Source organism: Oncorhynchus kisutch, linkage group LG27, assembly GCF_002021735.2.
Source record: "Oncorhynchus kisutch isolate 150728-3 linkage group LG27, Okis_V2, whole genome shotgun sequence".
Taxonomy (NCBI): domain Eukaryota; kingdom Metazoa; phylum Chordata; class Actinopteri; order Salmoniformes; family Salmonidae; genus Oncorhynchus; species Oncorhynchus kisutch.
Window position 1 is genome coordinate 31,796,988 of NC_034200.2, and position 19,254 is coordinate 31,816,241.

Below are 19,254 nucleotides of genomic sequence, written 5' to 3' on the forward strand. Positions count from 1 at the left end.
TGGGAGGAGTGGAGTGTGTGAGTGAGTGAGTGAGTGTGTGTGCGTGTTTGGGTATGCGCACGCTTCTGCTTGTGTGTGTGTGTGTGTGTGTGTGCTCATGTTCGTGGACTTTTGAGTTTGTGTAAGAGTTGTAAAGTTTGATTTCATTATTTATGTGGCAGCAGTGACATTGCTTCCCAAACCAGCAAATGAAACTCCATCTTGCCAAGGAACCCACACAGGTCACAACGACCAATTACTTAATGAGAATGGTCAGGTTTCTAATGTTCCGAATTCCTGCAGTCTTTCACGGGAGCTATAAAACAGTGTACGAAGCCTTCCCTCAACTATTGAAGGAAAGAGTCCACATCTGCAGTCTGAGCCCCATCAAAACTCAAAATGGTTGACACAGCTTTGGAAAGTATTGCTTATTATTAAGAAGTACTCCTAATGTATGATGAAAAAAGTTGGCTCCTTCTCTCTTGCCCACCCACTCAGCCTCTACATAAACTGTCAAAATGTCATTTTGAGTATTATGAAAAATTAGGCCTATAGGCTATGGTCAGTTTTATTTTTAAATGTGTTTTTTCCCTTCAAAATAGATAGTGAACAACAACCCCATCACTTTCTGTCGTATCACTGGTCATTCACAGACCATTTGGGGTTTCAGCCTCCCCCTTTCCACTCTCCTTGAGTGCTGTCCTTCAGCTAGTTGACACGGTCTATTTTTGTCGCTTGCTCATAGCTAACTCTCAGAACCCTGGACAGCGCTCCCCCTGTCTCTGCCCCGCCTCGCCCTCGCCCTCCTTCGGATCTGTCAGCAGGTTGTCTCATAATGGTATACACAACACATCCTACCATGCTACCAGACAACAAAATGCTTTTATATAATTATGCTTTGTGTGTAACGCAATACGAAGGTGTTTTATATAGCCGTTGTGACCACCTCTGGTTACACATTTTGTTGTGTTCGACTATGCAGGCTGTGCGTGCTAGATCATGGCGAATTTTTCTGCCTGGTAATCCAAAACCATGTCTAGTCTTGATTAAATATTGAACACTGAACTGCAATTCTCAAGTATTATAACAAAGGAGGATTTTTGACGATAATTTAAAACAATTTCTCGAATGGACTATGTGGACCATGTGTAAACAAAGATGATGGCGCGTAAAGTCGGGTTAGGTGACATGGGTTTTATTAGAGAATATTATTAGGCCTTTCATGTCATGCTTATATTGAATGATTGAATGTGGGGATTTATAGAAAACTCGTATTATAGACCTATAAACTACCGTAGTGATACAACCGAGTAAGTAGTAATGGTACAATATTTAAGGGGTACATTTGGTAGAGACTATAAAAGAAGATTCAATTGGAGAGAAAGTGATTGTCTGCATGGTTGTTGTGGCAACAGTGGAAAGTCAATAGTCAAGATCCAAAACGATTGGCCTTATACTGTGTGGATCACTTTCATCCCTATTTCGCAATCGCATCAAATATGATTAATCTATTGCGAGTATTGTTTTCATTAAGAATATCCTCTAACCTGTGTGCATATTTGGTTACCAATATTCTAACGAAGGCGGTGTTTTGTCCGTAAGGTGGCGTTTTAATGCAGGTCCTGGTCAAACCTACCAATGAGAAGAGTCGGCTCTATTCTGCTGGGACTGATCGCAATGAACGGGTGTCGGAGCTATACAAGGCAAACGAGCAACCACAGCAAGACTCGGATTTTAAGGGGATGCGGCATCGATACGCGGGAGCTGTCTATCAGCACCAAATCCCCGACGAAGAGCAAGGCAGCGCGCAGAGCCGAGACCCAAACCCAGTCTCTCCAGTTTTCAGTCTGCCGCCCCCTCCTCCGTCTTTCAGAGAGCGTTCAACTACCACCTCACACTACCAGAACCACGAACTGCCTTGTCTGAGTCAACCCTCTCGGAGAGGTATCCATGCCAGTCAGCCGCAGCACGGCGAACCCCCACCTCTGACAAACTACGACATCGCCCAGCGACCGTCACACCGGGTCTGTGAACCCGACGGGCAGCCAGCGCACCTGAAGCAGAACCTTTGGGCCGCAGTCGGCTCGCAGCCGCAGTCGGAACAGCCTGTTAGTCAGAGCTGCCACTGCAGTTTTTCCGAGAAGGCGAACCTTTCTTACCAGCGCCAGCCCCTCACTCACCCGCCGCAGCCCTCCCTATCTTTGCCGCCGCCGCCAACATCGTCCTCTTTGCTGTTTTTGCAGGAATCTAATCGCGGGGAACATTTCCAAAGCAGTGCCAATTACCAACAGGCGAGCATCGTGGAACACTGCAGGGGAGGAGAAGGAGGAGGAGGGTACCGAGACCAGAAGCAGTTGTTGCAACAACACTGTCAAAGACTCCGACACAGGGACCCCTCCCCTGAAGCAATCCGAACAAACTCGCAGAAAGGGCGCACAGTAAATGTATGTGAGTCAATCGAGGCTAATCGGCGAGAATTCGAGTCCCAGGCTCAGGACCTGCAGCAGCTACAGCAACAGCCACTATTGCGAGCTCAACAACAGCTACTGGTGGGGAGCAGCTTGCCTATCAACTACTGCGCCAACGGCTCAGGAGAGGTATGTAGGAATAACCAGGCATCACTGCTGCAACAGCATCAGCAGCAGCAAGACGCACTGGGGCTATGTCCCCAGCGTCCGCAGCACTGTGACCAAGACTGCAATAAGCCGGGGCGAACGAACCAAGCCAATCAGTCGCAACAACATTGCCGCGACTCCCGTGTAAACCCACCAACGCAGCCGTACGGGGGGAACTCGTCTGCGACTGGCAGTAGCAGCAAGAGCAGCCCTAACTACGGCTCCAGCTATCACCTGTGGCCGGAGAGCCCGCATAAGGGAGAAGAGCGGATACTAATCGATCATTATCAGGTACATTTCTAATTTGCTCATGCACCGTTGAGATGTAATAATTAGGGTCTGAGAAAGCTGTAACCTGTAAATTGACTTTAACCTATAACGTTTCTAGTCCATGGCCACGCCTGCCACATAGTGTTTCTTTATATAACAGCGCTGTATATGGGTTATTTGTATGGATGGAGCCAGTAGTTATATTTTTCACAGGTAACTTTACTAAGGATCTATGTAACTGTGTACTGCTTCTTCACAAATCACTCATGTAACCTATGACACCCCCGCACGAACAACGCGCGCGCGCACACACACACATACACACACACACACACACACCTGTTCCATGTTGCAGGAACAGCGAGTCTTTTTTTTGCGTGTTGAAAAAATGTAATCTGTTCTCTCGCAGCCGGAGATAACTGTCTGTTGCATCTTCACAGTAGGCTTCTCTCTCCTGTTACACGTTTTGGCATAGTGCCACAGTTATGACAACACGTATTGTGTTTAAGCACCTTACTTACCATAGTCCCGTTTTTCATTGGATGCTTTGTACTGCAATGTACAAACTAATGAAAGGTTTGGATACACAGACTGTGAAAAGCTAACCCATGACATAACATACATGTAGCCTTACAGTGAATTCAGGCTGGAAAATAAATGCCAAAATATCTTTGCATCAGAGGTTGTGCTATTGTAAGTAATATAATTATTTTATTTAAATATGGCTTTAAATCATTTAAAAAATGTCCCTCTTGTGAATTTATATAGCTTTTACATTCAACTATAGATTTTCATATTGTGCATGCATTCTCACTCATCATAAAATAACCAGAATCAAAATGATTACAACTATTTTTGAATGATTTACATTATACAATCGTATTAAAAGCTTTTCCTGTCTATCAGACATGTTAACAACTACTGCAAGTATTCTGATAGACTCACATACTTATCTATTCATGTTTCCCTCGAGCTTCCTGCTTCAATCTTATTGACTTGCCCTTAATGAGGTTGGCTCCCCCGTTTTGAAATCCCTTAAACAAAACAATTGTGACAGCGCGAGACAGATAAAGTGTATACAATTACAGCATCCTGCACCTCACCCCGAAACTCAATAGCTGATCCATATTGATGGCAGTCTGATATTGTGTCCAGCCTCAATAACATTGGTGTTTTGAAAGGTACCTTGCTGGTCCCATTGTGAGCCTTGTGTAAGTACTCTTTAATTCTTTCTACTTACTGGTATAGAGGTGTCCTCTTGGACAGGACAGTTGCTCCGGCTGCTGACTGGCTCCTGTTGCCAGCCTGTATACCTCTAAAGGGAAGATGAGGTCACGTGTGTCATCAGCAGGATGGGTGGAGAGATGAAGGAGAAAGCTATTACACTATTACAGTAAAGCCTTTGTACTTCTCCTGACACACTGGTTATAATCACCCTATATGAGCTATAGGAGGTCAATACTGTATATGTCACCGTGCCACTGCCACCAACTTGATACCGTGTGACATATTGCTTGTATTTATATCGAGGCTATGCTGCTGTGTTTGCACCTTGTTGGCTTTTGCTTTTTTGCTCAGTTTTTTAAATGTTATTTTCTTTAAAAAAACAGAATCTTATCAAGACTAGTTGTTTTCCAAGAGTAGTCTAATCAAGTCTATCACTATTAGTGCAGTATTAATGTTGAGTATGTGATTAGACTTAGTTAATACAATTGTGTGATTCAAGAGCCTGTCATGTCGACAGATCCCCTATTTTGTTATGATTAGCGGTGCTGTTAAGGCTCCAACCTTTGCCAGAAGAAAAGGATTTGTTGATTTTACTTCCTCTATCGGTCATCACCACGCCTCTTGTATCAGTCATCATCAGGCCTCTTGTATCAGTCATCATCAGGGCTCTTGTATCAGTCATCTCCAGGCCTCTTGTATCAGTCATCGCCAGGCCTCTTGTATCCGTCATCACCAGGCCTCTTGTATCCGTCATCACCAGGCCTCTTGTATCCGTCATCACCAGGCCTCTTGTATCCGTCATCACCAGGCCTCTTGTATCCGTCATCACCAGGCCTCTTGTATCTGTCATCACCAGGCCTCTTGTATCCGTCATCACCAGGCCTCTTGTATCCGTCATCACCAGGCCTCTTGTATCCGTCATCACCAGGCCTCTTGTATCCGTCATCACCAGGCCTCTTGTATCAGTCATCACCAGGCCTCTTGTATCAGTCATCACCAGGCCACTTGTATCAGTCATCACCAGGCCTCTTGTATCAGTCATCACCAGGCCTCTTGTATCAGTCATCACCAGGCCTCTTGTATCAGTCATCACCAGGCCTCTTGTATCAGTCATCACCAGGCCTCTTGTACAAGGCCCTTTGTTTTAGCTCCATTAGGCGTGCAGCGTCGTGCATGTTTCCATTGGTTACCTTCCCGTCCTCAAACTCAGCGCAGCCAACACCTTGTAAGTAAACACACACCAATGAACAAGCATCACCCTCCTTCATTAACAGGGGTAGAACCCGGGCCACATCCTGTATGCTGGGAGTGAATGGCACGATCTCTGATAACACATTCACATTGTATTGGGGAGGTGGATGGGAAACACCATTTTCCTCTGTGTCCGGCATGAAGGAGGGAGTGAGTACAAACCTAAAAGCCCATTTTTTTGTTCTGCATTTAAGTGCTTCTACTCTACGCTCGCTCACTGAAATAGATTTGTGTTTCCATATTTGTTGCTATGGTGAGGAAAACCTGGCATTGTATATCTAGGCCTCTCTATGGCATTGTATATCTAGGCCTCTCTATGGCATTGCCTGCGTACAGAGAATGAAGGGAAAAATGCCCTCCAAGGTTTGACATACATTGTACACTCATATTGCTCATACACACATTGCACACACACACACACACACACACACACACACACACACACACACACACACACTGGGCGACTGCTAGGGTCCTAATAGGAGATGGCTTCTTTATCCGCTCAACAGTTCACATGGCTCTGTTGCGTTTCATCTGAGTGATTTTGCACAAGAAGAGGTGTATTGAATTACGTGCAGAGTCCAGTTAGATACAAAGAGTGGGGGGTTTCCTCAATAGCCCAGAGCTGTACAGCCGTAGCCCGCCATCACTCTATATGTAAGATATTTTTGCTCTGGTTACCCAAGTGCAATTTGTCTCGTGTATATTTGACCTCTGCTGGTTGTTCTGTGTATATTTGACCTCTGCTGGTTGTCCTGTGTATATTTGACCTCTGCTGGTTGTCCTGTGTATATTTGACCTCTGCTGCTTGTCTCATGCATATTTGACCTCTGATTCTTGTTTCCTGTTTTTAATACATGTTGTAACCTGACATTATTCTTTAGTTTCTATTTTGTATTTACATGTTTTACTGTGTACACACAATCGCCATAGCACATTGCGTAACAAATGACCCAGGTTCATTTATGGTAATTTTTGTGCAATCGTAGCCAAGTTAAGTCAACCACATAATGTATCACAGCCATGCATATGCTTGGTGGCTAATTATGTAATTGATCTTGCCTATGTCCTGTGTTAGGGCCATGATCAGTGGTCAGGAACTGGGAGAGTATGAATAATGGCACTGCAATTTGATATTGATCATTCATCATGAGATAGAGACTGGAAGAACTTATCTATCAGTGGGATGTGTTTCATTACATCTGCCATAGTGAAACCGTACCAGTTGGCAGGTGTTTCTGAAAAATTATTTTAACACTAGTTCATATTAAAGCAAATTGCAATTCACTGTAATACACTGTAAGATTGAATGAGATAGCCCTTACAGCAGAGATAGGATACTGTATGTCTCATGTCATACTACTGTGCCTCTTACACTAAATCAACTCACGGTTCCTTGACTGCACTAAAATATGCGTGTCTGAAAGCATCTCTCACCGTTGTGAATTACATTTAGCCCAGTTAGTGCATGTGTACTGTAGCGTGTTACCATTGTGTGACTACCCAGGCACTGTATTCCACCCCTTTGGTTTGAAGTCTTAACCTTAACTTAAGCTAAGGTCCTGGTGCCCTAAGGTTTTGATTTGACTGGAGACCATTTCATTTTCTTCCGTATCAAACATAATGCTGCTGTTGTAAACCTCACCAAAAACCCTTGGGCAGATGAATACATATTCTGTGGAAAACAAAAGGTGCAGTCGAGTTTTCATGCTCAAACTGCCTTGAACCACTGTTTACAAAGGATACGAATATGAGTTTGTAACATTTCCACAGAGACCTGTGGTAGTAGGAGGATATTTAAACCCCTTTCACACTGAAATATGTATATTAGCTGTTTCTGCCATGGACTTATTATACAGACTGGGCATGGTGTGGTATTTATCAGAATTTATAGAAAGCAAGGAGAAGTATTCAGAATGCAAAGAATACTTACATATTTGTGTACCCATCAGAGAACAAATGCACAATACCTGCCATTGTAATGAGTATCACAATGGTGAATCATTGTTTGCATAGTGTTAAAACCGTTGTTCTTACTTGCACATAATTCGAATGGGACTCTGTCGATCCACAGTCTCAGTTGATTGAAGCATTGCAGTACAGTATGATTTCATTAGTGCCAGTATATGTTTAGGAGATTGAATTGGATGGAGCATGGCGCTTGCAATGCCAGGCTAGTGGGTTTGATTGCCGGGACCACCCATATGTAAATACAAGGTATGCAAGTATGACTAAGTCTGCTAAATGGAACATGTTATGTTACGTATATAATTGTGTTTGTATGCGCCTGTGTGTGCATGTGTGCATGCGAGAGAGAAATGCAGAGAAAGACAGAGTGTGTAGGCTACTTGTGTGTGGGAGGGTGTTAGCAGAGGTGCAAGTGCCCCCACAGATTTGTCCTGTTTTTTTTATTTTTCAGATGTTGAATTAATTACTAAACTTCTTTTTTAGGCCCAGTTTTTATCAAAATGATTTATGAAAAATATCTGTCAGTGGTATTTTTTGGAGGGGGCACACTGACTGGACCAGTAAGTGGTTCCTTCCAATGTGCACCACAGAGCAAAGATATGCTAGATAGGACACTAGATACTCTAGTGCGCTCAGACTGCATCGTCACAGATAGTACAATGGGACAGATATTTTGGCCGACATTCTGGACATTTTCTCATCAATGGAACATTTGTTCTTAATACAGTTTTCTGTAGGCTTTACCCTTTTCAAAAAAAAATGGCATTGCTTAGAAGGATTGCAAAGGCAAAATGAGTTATTGCACATGCTTACTTCACAGAGTAGGCGTCCTCAGACAGAAACATGTATGCTGGAACGTGCCAATAGGATCTCGCTAGCTCGTGCTCGGCACTGCCTACCTCCTTGCTTGTTCTGCCCACTATTTGCTCCCATTGGAAATGACAGGCTGTGGTCAATCATTGTTATAAAATCTTTGGTATCGTCAGTGGAGGAGGAGAGAAAGTGTTGAGTTACACACAGCGTTTGATTTGATTTTAGCTGCCAGTGATGGGCAGGCCTCACAGAAGGTATGTTTGTAAATTTAAGCTATGTACCCTATGATTCCTTCTTGATGAATAAATAAAACACTCATAACTAGCTACCGAGCATTTTCAGGTTTCAATCAAGTTAGAGTAGCTTGTCTAACTATCTTAGCTGGTATGCCTGCTGGCAAGGTTGCTAGACTTTAGAAAATACTAATTGTCTTTAATTCTTGGGTTATGATAAATTATAAACTGGGTGGTTTGAGCCCTGAATGCTGATTGTCTGACAGCCGTGGTATATCATACCGTATACCACAGGTATGACAATATTTGTTTTTACAGTTCTAATTAAGTTGGTAACCAGTTTATAATAGCAATAAGGCACCTTAGGGGTTTGTGATATATGGCCAATATACCACCATGTTTCCCCTTAAACCACTCGAGTGTTGCTTTAGCAGTATGCTTAGGGTCATTGTCCTGCTGAACCTCTGTCCCAGTCTCAAATCTCTGGAAGACTGAAACAGGTTTCCCTCAAGAATTTCCCTTCATTTAGCGTCATCCATCATTCCTTCAATTCTGACCAGTTTCCCAGTCCCTGCCAATGAAAAACATCCCCACAGCATGATGCTGCCACCACCATGCTTCACTGTGGGGATGGTGTTCTTGAGGTGATGCGTGGTGTTGGGTTTGCGCCAGACATAGCTTTTTCCTTGATGGCCAAAAAGCTACATTTTAATTTCATCTGACCAGAGTACCTTCTTTCATATGTTTGGGGAGTCTCCCACATACCTTTTTGGCGAACACCAAACGTGTTTGCTGATTTTTTTCTTGAAGCAATGGCTTTTTTCTGGCCACTCTTCCATAAAGCCCAGCTCTGTGGAGTGTACGGCTTAAAGTCGTCCTATGGACAGATACTCCAATCTCCACTGTGGAGATTAAACAAGTAATTTTTTTCATTTCACTTCACCAATTTGGACTATTTTGTCTATGTCCATTACATGAAATCCAAATTAAAATCCATTTAAATTACAGGTTGTAATGCAACAAAATAGGAAAAACGCCAAGGGGGATGAATACTTTTGCAAGGCACTGTATGTAGTTTGATATAGAGTACCAGTCAAAAGTTTGGACACACCTACTCATTCAAGGGTTTTTCTTTATTTGTACTATTTTCTACATTATAGAGTAGTGAAGATATCAAAACTATGAAATAACACATATGGAATCATGTAGTAACCAAAAAAGTTTTAAACAAATCAAAATATATTTTAAATTTGAGATTCTTCAAAGTAGCCACCGTTTGCCTTGATGACAGCTTTGCACACTCTTGGCATTCTCTCAACCAGCTTGATGAGGTAGTCACCTGGAATGCATTTCAATTAACAGGTGTGGCTTAATTTGTGGAATTTTTTGTGGAATTTCTTTCCTTTTCTTTAATGCGTTTGAGACAATCACTTGTGTTGGAAGGGGTGGTATACAGAAGATAGCCCTATTTGGTAAAATACCAAGTCCATATTATGGCAAGAACAGCTCAAATAAGCGAAGAGAAACGACAGTCCATCATTACTTTAAGACATGAAGGTCAATGCCGAAAATGTCAAGAACTTTGTAAGTTTCTTCAAGTGCAGTCGCAAAAACTATCAAGTGCTATGATAAAACTGGCTCTCATGAGGACCGCCACAGGAAAGGAAGAACCAGAGTTACCTCTGCTGCAGAGGATAAGTTCGTTAGTTAACTGCACCTCATATTGCAGCCGAAATAAATGTAATAAAAGTAACAGACACATCTCAACATCAACTGTTCAGAGGAAACTGCGTAAATCAGGCCTTCATGGTCGAATTGCTGCAAAGAAACCACTAGTAAAGGACACCAATAATTAGAAGATACTTGCTTGGGCCAAGAAACATGAGCAATGGACATTAGACCGGTGGAAATCTTTGTTTTTTTTTGGTCTGATGAGTCCAAATTTGAGATTTTTTGTTCCAACCGTCGTGTCTTTGTGAGACGCAGATAAGGTGAACAGATGATCTCTGCATGCGTGGTTCCCACTATGAAGCATGGAGGAGGAGGTGTGATGGTGTGGGGGGTGCTTTGCAGTTGACACTCATGATTTACTTAGAATTCAAGGCACACTTAACCAGCATAGCTACCACAGCGTTCTGCAGCGATACGCCATCCCATCTGATTTGCCATCCCAATTAATTCTTAGTGGGACTGTAATTTGTTTTTCATCAGGACAATGACCCAAAACACACCTCCAGGCTGTGAAAGGGCTATTTGACCAAGAAGGAGAGTGATGGAGTGCTGCATCAGGTGACCTGGCCTCTACAATCACCCGACCTCAACCCAATTGAGATGGTTTGGGATGAGTTGGACCATGAAGGAAGGAAAAGCAGCCAACAAGTGCTCAGCATATGTGGAAAAGCATTCCTCATGAAGCTGGTTGAGAGAATGCTAAGAGTGTGCAAAGCTGTCATCGAGGCCAAGGGTGGATACTTTGAAGATTCTAAAATATAAGATATATTTTGATTTGTTTAACACTTTTTGGGGGGGTTATTACATGATTCCATATGTGTTATTACATAGTTGTGAAGTATTCACTATTATTCTACAATGTAGAAATTGTCAAAATAAAGAAAAACCCTTGAATGAGTAGGTGTCCAAACTTTTGACCGGTACTGCGTGTTGTTATTGTAGACACACACACACACACACACACACACACACACACACACACAATGTTCATAGCTATGTAGTTTGATATGCTGGTTTAAACACACACGATGATGATGTTCATTGCTGAGTAGTCACTACATGGTTTGATTATCACGGTGAGCAGTCAGTGTAGCTATAGACATTTCCATCGCTAAGGCCTTGTTGTGTAACACTAAAACAAGTATAGATGAGAAGAATATGGAACCTCCCCTCTCTTAGGGCTTTCTGATTCTTAACCCCTTTAATAGACCCCCTCCCGAGTCCTTTTGTCACTGTGCCAGCTTATTTTTGAACCCTTTCATGGCTAGTTCCGGGGGTTTCCATTTCATAACCGCCTCCATCCTATTTCTCTCTTTTCTCTTCTCAAGTGAAAAACCTTTTAAAATAATAAATGTATACTAAAGGAGCCTGAGGGCATTAAAAACAGCAGCAATTAATTGTATTACAATTAAAAACACATCATAGAAGCAAACTATATCTGGCCACTGTGAGCGCAGTTCCCAGAACTGTGTAGAAAGTCTGACGTAATTGCTGGGCATTGGGAGAATATAGGGATTCTATTATATTTGGGCCTCCCAAAATCAAAACAACACAGGTTGTATGAGTAGTATAGTGTGTTAGTGTACTGACTGTAAGTGTCTGGGCAGTGCGGGGAGGGGGGGGGGGGGTTCTACTGGGTGCTGCCTGAGTCAGAGCCACGTTACGTCACATGTCCAAAGGGCTTTCTCTTAGAATAGACCTGAAGGACAGACATCTTGTTTTGTCTTGTGTTTTCCCGTCATTTTCCACTGGGATTCTGAGGTATAGCGGTCATTTCCTGGGTAGGGTCTCGATGTACTATGAAGGTGGTTACAGTTGCACCAGGAACAAGGTTTGCAGCTGTCTTTTCCCCAAGAGAATTTAACATAAAGGTGAAAAGGGTAGAACTAATGTTACAAGAAGGAATAAAGCATTAGGGTAAAGCCTACCACAAAAACAGGTGTGAAGCACTTAGTACAACCTGGGTCTAATCTCCACGTTAATCCATTGCTCTTTGCATTGCTGTCTCTTTCTCTTTTTTTTCTTCTCTCTCTCTCCCTCTTTCCCTCTCCAAACTAAAACTCTGTTTTCTTGTCCTTTTCATATAATAAATGTAAGGCTGGATATCCACAAAATTCTCCAGTCAATCTTTTCTGAGTTTGTTATGGTATTGATCCATCCTATGCTATAGGTTGTTATGGTATTGATCCATCCTATGCTATAGGTTGTTATGGTAATGATCCATCCTATGTTCTAGGTTGTTATGGTAATGATCCATCCTATGTTCTAGGTTGTTATGGTAATGATCCATCCTATGTTCTAGGTTGTTATGGTAATGATCCATCCTATGTTATAGGTTGTTATGGTAATGATCCATCCTATGCTATAGGTTGTTATGGTAATGATCCATCCTATGTTCTAGGTTGTTATGGTAATGATCCATCCTATGCTATAGGTTGTTATGGTAATGATCCATCCTATGCTATAGGTTGTTATGGTAATGTTCCATCCTATGTTATAGGTTGTTATGGTAATGATCCATCCTATGCTATAGGTTGTTATGGTAATGCTCCATCCTATGCTATATGTTGTTATGGTAATGATCCATCCTATGTTATATGTTGTTATGGTAATGATCCATCCTATGCTATAGGTTGTTATGGTAATGAACCATCCTATGCTATAGGTTGCTATGGTAATGATCCACCCTATGTTATAGGTTGTTATGATAATGATCTATCCTATGTTATAGGATGTGCTGGGCACTGCCTTCTATTGATGTTTCAGCCTCTGTCGGAATTTAGTGGAGGCTCAAAATGACTACTGAAGTTGCGTTCTGAGACAGTAAGTTCAGCGCTGTGAGACAAAGTCGTGTGATTGCACCCAGTGCTTGACTCTGACTGAAATAGGTTCCGGTACTGTTTTATATACTGTTGAGCTAATATTCTATAAGAGGAATAGGAGCTTAAGCAGTAGAACATTTGAGGTGCCGGTACTCAGCTCCGGTGATCTCCTGCCCAAATCAAGCACTGACTGCACCAATGAAAGAGTATTTATTGCCTGTTTTAATAACCTCAGAGTAAAACTTATGACTGTTTGTCCCTATGATGTCAAATAGTCATGAATAGTCAAATAGTCAAAGGCTGCATAATAGAATGATGTAGTCTAATGAGTCGGCAAATGTTGTACAAACAGAGGGGCCTTTACTGGTTTAAAGTGTGTGTGTGTGTGTGTGTGTGTGTGAGGGGGGCCGACTCCTACTGCGAAAACAGAGGGACACGCTGGGAGAGACTGTTAGTGTTCATGTGTGTGTATTAGTAGGGTATTCCACCTAATCTAGAATATATACAACAATCTAGCATCAATCAAGTAATCAAGAGGTAATTGCATTCTATGGAGGGGAATGGGCCAATAGCAAAGATTAGTAAAGAGGAACGTGCTAAACAGGATAAGCAGAACATTAGAATGCTGGCCTCGTCGCATTTGCATATTCAACAGCAAGACTAAATTATACTAGGATTGGAGTCACACATCAATGTTTAGTTTGGTGAGAAAAGTCAGGATTTTTTTTTTTTTTCACATTCTGTCACATTAAAATTCCACATTTTGTGAGGACCATTGCAAATCTGCCAGCCAGTCTAGAGCTGTGAAGCATTATGTACTAATACCCGGGTAGCAACCACAACTAATACCCGGGTAGCACACACAACTAATACCTGGGTAGCACACACAACTAATACCTGGGTAGCACACACAACTAATACCTGGGTAGCACGCACAACCAATACCTGGGTAGCACGCACAACCAATACCCGGGTAGCACGCACAACTAATACCTTGTTAGCACACACAACTAATACCTGGGTAGCACACACAACTAATACCTGGGTAGCACGCACAACCAATACCTGGGTAGCACGCACAACCAATACCTGGGTAGCACGCACAACTAATACCTTGTTAGCACGCACAACTAATACCGTGTTAGCACGCACAACTAATACCTTGTTAGCACGCACAACTAATACCCGGGTAGCACACACAACTAATACCTGGGTAGCACACACAACTAATACCTGGGTAGCACACACAATTAATACCTGGGTAGCACGCACAACCAATACCTGGGTAGCACGCACAACCAATACCCGGGTAGCACGCACAACTAATACCTTGTTAGCACGCACAACTAATACCGTGTTAGCACGCACAACTAATACCTTGTTAGCACGCACAACTAATACCTTGTTAGCACGCACAACTAATACCGTGTTAGCACGCACAACTAATACCGTGTTAGCACGCACAACTAATACCTTGTTAGCACGCACAACTAATACCTTGTTAGCACGCACAACTAATACCGTGTTAGCACGTGTAACGGATGTGAAACGGCTAGCTTAGTTAGCGGTGGTGCGCGCTAAATAGCGTTTCAATCGGTGACGTCACTTGCTCTGAAACCTTGAAGTAGTTGTTCCCCTTGCTCTGCAAGGGCCGCGGCTTTTGTGGAGCGATGGGTAACGATGCTTCGTGGGTGACTGTTGTTGATGTGTGCAGACCGTCCCCTCGCCCATACCCGTGCGCGAACCAGGGACCCTCTGTACACATCAACAACAGTCACCCACGAAGCATCATGTTAGCATGCACAACTAATACCGTGTTAGCATGCACAACTTATACCCGGGTAGCACACACAACTAATACTGGGGTGGCACGCACAACTAATACCCAGGTAATACGCACGACCAATACCCAGGTAGCACGCACAACTAATACCATGTTAGCACGCACAACTAATACCGTGTTAGCACGCACAACTAATACCTTGTTAGCACGCACAACTAATACCTTGTTAGCACGCACAACTAATACCGTGTTAGCACGCACAACTAATACCATGTTAGCATGCACAACTAATACCGTGTTAGCACGCACAACTAATACCTTGTTAGCACGCACAACTAATACCGTGTTAGCACGCACAACTAATACCATGTTAGCACGTACAACTAATACCGTGTTAGCGCGCACAACTAATACCATGTTAGCATGCACAACTAATACCGTGTTAGCACTCACAACTAATACCGTGTTAGCACACACAACTAATACTGGGGTGGCACGCACAACTAATACCGGGGTAGAACGCCGACCAATACCCGGGTAGCACACACAATTAATACTGTGTTAGCACGCACAACTAATACCGTGTTAGCACGCACAACTAATACCGTGTTAGCATGCACAACTAATACCATGTTAGCACACACAACTAATACTGGGGTGGCACGCACAACTAATACCGGGGTAGAACGCCGACCATTACCCGGGTAGCACACACAATTAATACCGTGTTAGCATGCACAACTAATACCCGGGTAGCACACACGACTAATACCGGGGTAGCTCACACGACTAATACCTGGTTAGCTTGCAAGTCCAACACCCAGGTAGCACGCACAACTAATACCATGTTAGCACGCACAACTAATACCGTGTTTGCTGGCACAACTAATACTGGGGTGGCACGCACAACTAATACTGGGGTGGCACGCACAACTAATACTGGGGTAGAACACCGACCAATACCCGGGTAGCACACACAACTAATACCGTGTTTGCATGCACAACTAATACCAGGGTAGATTGCACAACTAATACCCAGTTAATACTCATGAATAATCCCTGGGTATTAGTAAGCACGACTAATACCCAGGTAGTACGCACTACTAATACCTTGGTATTAATACTCACTACTAATACGCACAACTAATACCCTGGTAGTACGTACAACTAATACACGGGTAGTACACATTACTTCTAATACCCGGGCAATACGCACAATACTACCTGGGTATTAGTATGCCCAACTACTACCCGGGTAGTGAACATGACTTCTAAAACCCGGATAGTACACACGACTTCTAATACCTGGGTAGTACGCATGATTTCTAATAGCTAGGTACTATGCATTACTAATACCCGGGTAGAACACGCGGCTAATACCGGGGCAGTATGCACGACTAATACCTGTGTATTAGTACGCACGACTAATACACAGATATTAGTAAGCACGACTAATACCCTGGTAGTACACATGACTAATTCCCAGGTAGTACGCACAACTACTAATACCCAGGTATTAGCACGCATGACTAATACCTGGGTATTAGTACGCACAACTAATATCCGGGTACTACCCATGACTAATACCCGGGTATTAGTCTGCACGAGTTATACCCAGGTAGTACGCATGACTAATTACCAGGTAGTACACACAACTACAAATTTTATTTATTTATTTATTTTACCTTTATTTAACCAGGTAGGCAAGTTGAGAACAAGTTCTCATTTACAATTGCGACCTGGCCAAGATAAAGCAAAGCAGTTCGACAGATAAAACGACACAGAGTTACACATGGAGTAAAAACAAACATACAGTCAATAATGCAGTATAAACAAGTCTATATACAATGTGAGCAAATGAGGTGAGAAGGGAGGTAAAGGCAAAAAAGGCCAAGATGGCAAAGTAAATACCATATAGCAAGTAAAATACTGGAATGGTAGTTTTGCAATGGAAGAATGTGCAAAGTAGAAATAAAAAAATAATGGGGTGCAAAGGAGCAAAATAAATAAATAAATTAAAATTAAATACAGTTGGGAAAGAGGTAGTTGTTTGGGCTAAATTATAGGTGGGCTATGTACAGGTGCAGTAATCTGTGAGCTGCTCTGACAGTTGGTGCTTAAAGCTAGTGAGGGAGATAAGTGTTTCCAGTTTCAGAGATTTTTGTAGTTCGTTCCAGTCATTGGCAGCAGAGAACTGGAAGGAGAGGCGGCCAAAGAAAGAATTGGTTTTGGGGGTGACTAGAGAGATATACCTGCTGGAGCTCATTGCACTACCAATACCCGGGTATTGGTAGTGCATACTAACAATACCCGGGTACTAAACACTAATAATACCCGGGTAGTATGCACCAGCATTATCTATGTTTAGATTTATTGTTGACTTGACTCTCTGAATGTGTTCAGCACGTATGTCATGATCAACTTATCAACAAATTCAGGGAATCAAGTCAATGATAACTTCCAGGAAATTCCGTAAAATTTCAATTCATGACTTCATGAGAACACCTCATAGATCTATGGACAATTTTAGAAAACGAGAACTGAATTCCAAATCATTCTCTGAATTGTCTGGAATTGATCAAGTAAGACATGCTACTAATGAGTTCCTACTGTATATTTCTCCCAAGAGAGTCCCACAACCTTTAGTTTGAACACTCTGATCCCTCTTAGAAGAAAGGGTTCTACCTGGAACCAAAAACATTCTTCAAAGAGTTCTCCATTGGGGACGGCCGAAGAACCCTTTTAGGTTCTAGATACTGTAGCACCTTTTTTTCTAAGAGTGTGTGTCTTCTTTCGAGGGGACAGCTTTATGTGTCCTAATTAGTGCACTATTGTGATGCTGCTGAACGCCCAGTGCATTATTAGCCCGAACAATGACCCTTCAACACGGGCAATATACCTGTCTTGTCGTCTCTGTTGTCGTTTTCTTCTTCTTCTTGTTTTGGACATTCATTCATTCAATTCATTTTTCTTTTCATCTCAGAGGAGACAAGGGGGATGATAATGCCGCTTCAGGAAGCCTGTAATTGTGCCTGTTATCAAACTGCAGTCATTTTAACCACAGGATTTGCTCCAAGGAAGACCCATACTGATTCCACGGAGGAAAACTCCTACTGGGTTGTCTTTTCTTCGGGGAAATGCATGCTGACTGTTGTAGATGGGATTGTACTTTCTTAGAAAGACTACAAATATACTGAACTAAAATATAAATGCAATGTGCAACAATTTCAACTGTTTATCTGAGTTACACTTCATACAAGGAAGTCAGTCAATTGATTTGACATGACTGGGCTGGGGATGTCACATGACTGGGCTGGGGATGTCACATGACTGGGCTGGGGATGTCACATGACTGGGGATGTCACATGACTGGGCTGGGGATGTCACATGACTGGGCTGGGGATGTCACATGACTGGGCTGGGGATTTGACATGACTGGGCTGGGGATGTCACATGACTGGGCTGGGGATGTCACATGACCGGGCTGGGGATGTCACATGACTGGGCTGGGGATGTCACATGACTGGGCTGGGGATTTGACATGACTGGGCTGGGGATGTCACATGACTGGGCTGGGGATGTCACATGACTGGGCTGGGGATGTCACATGACTGGGCTGGGGATGTCACATGACTGGGCTGGGGATTTGACATGACTGGGCTGGGGATGTCACATGACTGGGCTGGGGATGTCACATGACTGGGCTGGGGATGTCACATGACTGGGCTGGGGATGTCACATGACTGGGCTGGGGATTTGACATGACTGGGCTGGGGATTTGACATGACTGGGCTGGGGATTTGACATGACTGGGCTGGGGATGTCACATGACTGGGCTGGGGATGTCACATGACTGGGCTGGGGATGTCACATGACTGGGCTGGGGATGTCACATGACTGGGCTGGGGATTTGACATGACTGGGCTGGGGATTTGACATGACTGGGCTGGGGATTTGACATGACTGGGCTGGGGATGTCACATGACTGGGCTGGGGATGTCACATGACTAGGCTGGTGATTTCACATGACTGGGCTGGGGATGTCACATGACTGGGCTGGGGATGTCACATGACTGGGCTGGGGATGTCACATGACTGGGCTGGGGATGTCACATGACTGGGCTGGGGATGTCACATGACTGGGCTGGGGATGTCACATGACTGGGCTGGGGATGTCACATGACTGGGCTGGGGATTTGACATGACTGGGCTGGGGATTTGACATGACTGGGCTGGGGATGTCACATGACTGGGCTGGGGATGTCACACGACTAGGCTGGTGATTTCACACGACTGGGCTGGTGATTTCACACGACTGGGCTGGTGATTTCACACGACTGGGCTGGGGATTTCACACGACTGGGCTGGGGATTTCACACGACTGGGCTGGGGATGTCACACGACTGGGCTGGGGATTTGACATGACTGGGCTGGGGATTTGACATGACTGGGCTGGGGATTTGACATGACTGGGCTGGGGATGTCACATGACTGGGCTGGGGATGTCACACGACTAGGCTGGTGATTTCACACGACTGGGCTGGTGATTTCACACGACTGGG

At 43.6% G+C, this 19,254-nt stretch overlaps 1 protein-coding gene across 2 annotated transcripts in view; it reads left to right on the plus strand.

The window, feature by feature from the left end:
* Nucleotides 1-1,574: 1,574 nt before the first annotated feature.
* LOC109872205 (small conductance calcium-activated potassium channel protein 2) overlaps nt 1,575-19,254 on the plus strand; it is a 51,527-nt gene continuing 33,847 nt past the window's right edge. For both annotated transcript variants that reach the window (XM_031807169.1, XM_031807170.1), the window contains exon 1: nt 1,575-2,885. In XM_031807169.1, coding sequence (XP_031663029.1) covers nt 1,593-2,885 — 1,293 coding nt within the window. In that variant the 5' untranslated portion in view covers nt 1,575-1,592. The remainder of the gene's footprint in view (nt 2,886-19,254) is intronic.